The following is an 8,249-nucleotide window of genomic DNA, read 5'->3' on the forward strand; positions in this document are numbered from 1 at the left end:
GTGAAAATGTTAGGCTAGCCAGGTTATCTGAAAGTTGTATGTTTATTGGCTAACAATTCATGGAGTGGTTTGTTGTAGGACAGTGTTGAGAAATTCTTGCAGGTATCAAAGATAGCAGAAAGTCTAGATGTCTAGATAACTGAGGAAAGGCATCAATGAAAAGGATGGCAGAATGTTGATAGAAGTAGTCCCTCAAGGGAGGACCATCGCTACAAAATGTTAAGCATCTGAGCCTGCGAAAGTATGCTTAGTTCAGGAAGATAGACTCAAATGGTCACGATGTAATCATAAATGTTGTTAAGTTGTCATGATGTAATCATAAATGGTCATTATCTAACTGGACTTAATGTTTGGGCAAGGCCGAAGGTTTTCTCCTCTTCGCTCTTTCCTACCGGCTCCCACACCGAGCAGAGAATGTAATGTAATGTAATTTTGTTTATAATCTAATAAAATATTCTGGCTTCCTTTTACCGATAAAAATAAATTAAAAAAAACATTACATCTAATTGACATATATAAGTTAGAATATAAATTTTGATTTTACTTATAAATTTTATTTGTAAAATTTTTATTTGATTTTGAACAAAAGTCTAAAATACTACTAATAAATATGGATCATACTCAACTTTTTTAATCATGTACTAAGAAACACTCTCAAAATATCTATAAAATGTTTGTTTAAATCGTTAAATTAATTGTAATATTTATATCAATTTGTCACAACAAAAATATCTGCAATCACCACAACATCAAAGACCCTAAGGTAATACGTCTCTTATTTTGGACACACGCACACACGCACACACACACACACAATGATATTAATCCTTCATATCATATTATTGTAGTCGTTATTGTACTTCAAATTATGCACCTAGAGAACTCATAACTGTTGTTTTTAATCGATCAAATTTTAAAGTTTAACCCAACAACCTTAACCCTTTATATCTTATTTTTGAATACATGCACTAAGAAACACTCTCAAAATATCTATAAAATGCTTGTTCACAAATTTTTACATAACTCTAACTTGCAACCATATAAATTGTTCTTTATAATTAAATCATTAAATTAATTTTAGTATCTATATTAATTTGTCACAATAAAAATATCCACGACATTGAGAGAACCGGACACAATGAGTCTCTTATTTTTGAAAGATAGTCTCTTATTTTTGAAAGATTGTCTGTATGTGTTTTAACTCTTCATATTTTAATTCGATTTATGTACTTAGAGAACTCAAAGTTGTTTTTTTAATGGATTAAAGTTAGAAGTTTAACCCAATGACTTTAACCCTTCATGTCTTATTTAATGTACTAGTTATTTTTTCTCAATTTATACATATAGAGAGAACTCAGAACTACATTTTTTAAACGGTCAAAGATAAAAATTTAATCTAATGATCAAAATTTACATCAACAAGTTTTCTTTGATGATGAAGATGAAATATATAGGGTCTCTATGAATATTTTTAAACTTTTGACTCATTTGAAAGAGATGTGAATTTGAGAAAACCGTCTAATCTTATAATCTGAAAAACAAAACATTACACCCAAATTAAGGTAAGTTTAGTAACTTATTCTACCAAAATCCCTAAGAATAATAAAATGTCTAAGAGCCCAAAACCAAAACCTGAAATAGTCTCTACATTTATTTGTGTACGTGTATGAATTTATATGACTATTTATGGATGCATGATCCATTATTGCAATGCTGTTTGTTTCCTCGTCCTTTAAAGCTAATATCTATTAAGAAAAAGGGAAGCCGAAATGTTTACCTATATTACAATTGGGTGCAGCCTCTCTTTCAATTCCAGTTAATACGCATATAACTGACAAAATTAAACAAATCTGTTCATTATTTCCAGGATCAGTTAATCCTAACCGTAGCAACCTCCCATTTTTTAAAGAAACGAGCCCCAAAATAACGAACAAGTTATCTGTCGAAATCAAATTCTGGAAAAAAAATCTCAAAATCAAAGAAAAGGGTCAAAAAAAAAAAAATGGGCACGAGTGAATCAGAGAAGAGATATCCGCAAGTGAAAATCCGGCAATGGGAAGACGAATACATGAAATTTGATTTGTACGGCACAGATGTGAGCATCGCCAATGCCCTGCGCAGAGTGATGATTGCAGAGGTGCCCACTCTGGCCATTGAACTTGTCGACATCGAATCGAATTCGAGTTGTTTGGCGGACGAAATGGTGGCTCACCGCCTGGGGCTCCTCCCTCTGATCAGTCATTCCGCCATGAAAATGATAATGTCCAGAGATTGTCACAACTGTGATGGAGATGGCCCCTGCGATTTCTGTTCTGTGGAATTCCAATTGAATGTGATGTGCACGGGAGAGCAGACGCTGGATGTCACCACCAATGACTTAATCCTCACCTCCACAGGGATTGGGATTTCTGATGTTGAGCCTGTCAGCCGCACAAAGCCTGAATCCCCGTAACTATATTACCTGAATTGCTTGTGTTTACAATTTCTTTCAATTCTATTTACTGTAACTTTAGTACCTAGATTGCTTGTATTTACGATTTCTTTCAATTCTATACACTGTAACTATATTACCTAAATTGCTTGTGTTTACGATTTCTTTCAATTCTATTTACTGTAACTGTTCTTGAGGCCCAAAATCCAAGTTTGCGCTTATTTCCTCGCCATCATTTATCTCACCCAAAACAAAACTTTGGCAAAAATGGTAAATGTGTATTTTGAATTTTCTTAGTAGGTTATTATTTTTATTTTTAAAATAGATTTGATTTTTATAAAATTGAGATTTATATTTTTAATCTAAAAATTATTTATCAAAAATATGATTTGCTATATATTTTTGTATGTTTTTAAAGATTGAGCTGGGATCGTTCTTATAATTTTGTATGTTTTAAAGATCAAGAGAGGATTGTTCTTTTATGATAGAGTTTAATTACAAGAGGGTCTATAAGAGGTCAACACGATCGTGTACAAAAACATAAAAGAGACCTATCAAGAAGAAATTGGATTTGATTTTTTCTTTTGTTTTTTATTGTCCTAATAATTTCTATCCACATTTTTACATAATTTTTTCTAAATATAAGTATAGTAATATATATGATTTTGTAGGTTTTTGCAGATTTTGAGTGGGATTGTTTTTTTATGAAATGATTTAACTACTTCAATGAGAGAGAGAGAGAGAGAGAGAGAGAGAGAGAGAGAGAGAGAGAGAGAGAGAGAGAGAGAGAGAGAGAGAGAGGTTTTAAAGATTGAGAGTGAGATTATTCTTTTTATGAAAATGTTTAGCCACTTCACAATATTGGATAGGTAATATTTAAAATTTTGTATGTTTTGAAAGATTGAGATTAGGATTGTTCTTTTATGAAAGAATTTAACTGCTTTGTAGTTTATGGTCAATGTGTACGTTTTTTACTTCAATTATAATATTCTATTTCTTAATAATTAGATACATTAATTAAAGTATGCTAGTTTTTTTATGGTAAATATTGATTTATAATAGAATATTTTATCATTAGCTTTTGTTTTGACACATTTAATCATATAGGCCTACTTCAATATATATATATATATATATATATATATATATATATATATATATATATATATATATATATATATATATATATATATATATATATATATATATATATATATATATATATATTGTAGGGTTTTAAAGATTGAGAGTGAGATTATTCTTTTTATGAAAATGTTTAGCCACTTCACAATATTGGATAGGTAATATTTAAAATTTTGTATGTTTTGAAAGATTGAGATTAGGATTGTTCTTTTATGAAATAATTTAACTGTTTTGTAGTTTATGGTCAATGTGTATGTTTTTTACTTCAATTATAATATTCTATTTCTTAATAATTAGATACATTAATTAAAGTATGCTAGTTTTTTTATGGTGAATATTGATTTATAATAGAATATTTTATCATTAGCTTTTGTTTTGACACATTTAATCATATAGGCCTATTACTCTTGCCAAGTTGTCTAAAGGCCAACAGTTGAAGATCAGATGTCTTGCAAGGAAGGGGATTGGCAAGGACCATGCAAAGTTTTCACCTGCATGTACTGTTACTTTTTTTGCGATGCCTCATATTCACATCAATTATGATCTTGCTAAAAATTTGACAATACAACAAAAGAAGGATTTTATTGAAAGTAGTCCTACGAATGCCTTTCAACTTAACCCTGACACTCAACAGGTTTGAATTGCTCTTTGAAACCTTTCAATTTTTCAAAACAAATGCAGAATTTTATATGCACAAATTTCAATCTACAAAATAACAAATTGTATTTGGTAAAAATAAAACCATGTTCTATACTAAATAATCTTTTTTTTTAATTGTTAATGATTTGCTAGTATTTAATTATTTATTTATTATTTAATTTTGGTTTGCTTCTACAAATTAACTAGTTTTATTTAGATCAAGGAGAAAGTATATAGATAGATATCCCTATTATTAAGAATATTATCTTAATCGTTATAGTTTTTCATATAAATTCATAAAGAGATTTAAAAATAAATTATATATTAAGTGTGATATTATTTCATCCAGCTTTCTATATAAACTAACACTATTCCATTAAAACAACAAATTATATTTGTATACTTCCATTGATATCAAAATTAAATCTATTATTGTTAGATATAAATATTTTTATATACAAACTAAATTATTCATATGATGAAATCAATAGTTTTTCAAATTTCCAAAAGGGAAGGGATTTTGGAGATAGAAAGAATCGCTGACTTTTCAATATTATGAAGACAAGGATGTCCACAACTTTTAACTTATAAGTGAAAAATATTTAATATAGACAATGGACATTGATTTAATATATTATATTTAAAGATATAGCTTTATCTTTACAATTTAGGTATAATAAATGATAAACAATTAATAGCTAATTAAAAGTGTTAAGACAATCACATCTAATTTCATCTAATTCAATCCATCTATTATTATTTTATTTTAGTCTTTTACTTAGGTCCAAGTCAAACTCTAGGTTGTAGATTTTACAAGAAAACCTTTCATTGATCTATATAGATGTTTCCAATAATTGTTTAGATTTATTCTAATGTTTTAGGGCTTTTGAATACAATTCAAAATATTTTGGTGTGTAATTTACGTTATCATTTTCTTAAAATGTTTTAAGAGATAAAATTTGAAATTTAGAAAGAGGACTGATTATGTTTGGGTGGAGGAAAGTCATAAGAGATTAGATTCTTTAAGATAATGGAAATAAAAATAATAATTGAATTCTAAATTCAAAACCAAGTTATGTTCGAAGAAAATAAATTGCATTTAAAACAAGACCAAGAATAAGTTCTACCGATATCTATGTAAAAAAAGAGACAACAAGCATGACCAAACCTAATATGAGTTGAATTAATTTTTAGTTAATCTATGTAAATTTTCTTATTTTACATCACATCTTTATTTGTATAATTCTTATATTATTTTATTTTTAGATGAGTTGTTTTCTAAATGTTTATAAGAATATTAAAATACTCTTGAATCCATGACATGATGAAGTGTATTATTTAGTTACTTAATCATTTCTAACAACACTTATAGCTAGTTTAGCTATATGACACCTAATTTTGGCGTCTTAAGATGTAATTGATTTTCAAAGTTGATTTTTTAGATGAGCTATTTTATAAATGTATATAAAAATATAAAAATACACTAAAAACTATGATAGGGTGAAGTGTATTATTTAATTACCTACTCATTTCTAACAACGCATATATCTAAACCTTGATATGTGACTCCTAATTTTGGCATCTTAAGATGTAATTTTATTTTGAAAGATGTTTTTTTTTTGACACAGATAGAGGTAATCAATCCAGAATTATATAGCTCTTGTGATGGAGAAATTTTAAGACAAGCTGAAATGATGGATGTACCAGGGTTGGTCACTGTCATTCCAAGTGACGATCACTTTATTTTTACGGTGGAAACAACTGGTGCAATTAAATCTCATGAGTTGTTTTTAAATGCTATTCAAGTTTTGAGGCTAAAACTTGATAGTGTGCGTCCTACCTTAAATGACAATGATGAATCTATTGATTATGATAATCATATGTAAAGTTAATACTTTTTATTACAACTAAATAATATCCAAATCAATGTTATATTATTATTGCAGGTTGGTAGTTTTTGTGGGTCTTCATCTTGGGCTAAGGAGACATTTTGAGGTTGTATTGGTATTTAGCTATTGGGTAGTTATTCGAGTGGGGTGGTTTTAGATGATGGTTTCTAGGTCGTTAGTCTTTAATGGTGGTTGTTTTTCTATTGAACAATTCTAAAACTATTTTTTTATAATTATATGGGTGCAACCCCTAACTACTACTAATCGATCAAAAAAATAAATCCAAATCATGTTATATTGATAAATGATTTTGAATTTGAGTTTGATATTAGGACCCTCCTAATATAGTTGAATTCGAGTTTGCTTGATATTAAACTATATAAATGTTCTCCATAGCAGTGTGAACCTACTTTCATAGTATTGTAACAAAAGTATTTGTTAACTAATTAATAGATGAGTCATAATAGTGATTAGATAGGATAGGTATTAGTTTAAGATCATCAATCGAGACTAGTGTAGTTCAATTTGAATTTGTTCATTAGAATAAATATTGATGAGTAAACATTTGTTCACAAAGAACCAAAAAAATATTTGTTAGCTCTAAAATAAATAAAAATAAATCTAAAGTAAATAAAATAGTTCTAGAATAACTAATAAGAATAAACATTTACTAAATAAAATAACTTAATGTTGATATCTTAGACATGCATCAAAAATATTTATGTTAATTTCATTTAATTCAAAAGTGTTTAATAATGGATGGTAAAGCACATAATGCTATGACATTTACATTTTTTTTAATCAAACGTTAAAATAACTCTCAAGTAAATAAAATAATATAAGGCAACTATTATTATTTCAGGTACTTTAAAACTATCTTCTCTCTAGTAAAAAATTGATAAAGAATATGCTTACAAAATGCATGTGACAGTAAACAACAAATAGATTGATATAATGGGTGAAACCACATTAATGGTTCCCACTTTTACCCATGAAGGAAATTCATGGGTGTGGGAAAAAAAATTCATCTAGTTTGTACGAATTGACATTGTTCGCTCAAACTACCCCCACGGGTTCGAGTGAACCTGCTGATGGGGGATGGTGAACCCTATTTCAAATATGGGTTCACTCGAACCTAAAAAAATATTAAATAGGGTTCACTCGAACCATCCCCCGTTAGCAGGTTCGCTCGAACCACCCCCCCTTTGAGCGAACCCCTGATGACCCTTTTTTTTAACCGACTATATAAACCGAAAATGATAGTTGAACTATCATTTTCAACTTGTCATCTAGGCTCCATTGTGGCGGTTAGAGCGAACCCTATGTGGAGATTTCGTGAGCAAGTCTCGTCAACACCAGTCAGCGCTCCTCAACAATTGTCATTCGACCTACGTTGTTCCAGGTGCACAAAATTACCCTTTTTCTTGTTTAATAATGTTATTTTTTATATTTTATATTTTTTTGTTAAATTTATTTTTAAAAATAGTAAATAAAATAGTTTCCATTTTTAATTTATTTTTTAATTAAATAATTATATATTTATTATTTTTCTCAGCATTTTAGAAAAATGTTAGGAAAAACTTAGAAAACTTAGATAATAAATTAAAACTTAGAAAAATGCTAGAAAACTTAGATAATAAATTAAAACGTTAGAAAAATTAAATTATTATTAAAACTTAGAAAAACATTAGAAAACTTAGATAATAAATTAAAATATTAGAAAAATTAGAACCTATATGACCCCTTTTAACATCTTAGTACACAACATGACCCCTTAGGACACCATATGAATCCTTAGAACAATATGACCCCTTAAGACCCCATATGACCCTTAACAACACCATATGACCCCTTAGGACCTCATATAACCCCTAACGACACCATACGACCCCTTAGGACACTATATGAACCATTACGACCATATGGTGTCCTAATGGTTCATATGGTGTCCTAAGGGGTCATACGGTGTTTTAACACCATGTGTGACCCCTTAAAAACCCATATGACCCCTAGCGACACCATATGACCCCTTAGGACACCATATGAACCATTAGGACCATGCAATTATTATTAGTACTACTCACTCACCAATGCTACTATTTTGTCAATACCAAAATGTCTAGCTAATCCTCCACTGTGTTTCTCCT

The 8,249-nt window shown here is 28.9% G+C and overlaps 1 protein-coding gene across 1 annotated transcript; it reads left to right on the forward strand.

Moving 5' to 3' along the window:
- Positions 1-1,847: 1,847 nt before the first annotated feature.
- LOC131070382 (DNA-directed RNA polymerases II, IV and V subunit 3) lies at positions 1,848-6,099 on the forward strand. The gene is made up of 3 exons (XM_058005891.2): positions 1,848-2,448; positions 3,971-4,208; positions 5,842-6,099. The coding sequence occupies exons 1-3, from the start codon at positions 2,003-2,005 to the stop codon at positions 6,097-6,099; spliced, it is 942 nt and encodes a 313-aa protein (XP_057861874.1). The 5' UTR covers positions 1,848-2,002.
- The last annotated feature ends 2,150 nt before the right edge of the window (positions 6,100-8,249 follow it).

The sequence above is a fragment of the Cryptomeria japonica genome, chromosome 3 (assembly GCF_030272615.1).
Source record: "Cryptomeria japonica chromosome 3, Sugi_1.0, whole genome shotgun sequence".
Taxonomy (NCBI): domain Eukaryota; kingdom Viridiplantae; phylum Streptophyta; class Pinopsida; order Cupressales; family Cupressaceae; genus Cryptomeria; species Cryptomeria japonica.

Coding starts and splice junctions, on each gene's coding strand:
- LOC131070382 (XM_058005891.2), top strand. CDS start 2,003: ATGGGCACGAGTGAATCAGAGAAGAGATATCCGCAAGTGAAAATCCGG. Junction 2,449..3,970: donor CGCACAAAGCCTGAATCCCC/GTAACTATATTA, acceptor TTAATCATATAG/GCCTATTACTCTTGCCAAGT. Junction 4,209..5,841: donor TTAACCCTGACACTCAACAG/GTTTGAATTGCT, acceptor TTTTTGACACAG/ATAGAGGTAATCAATCCAGA.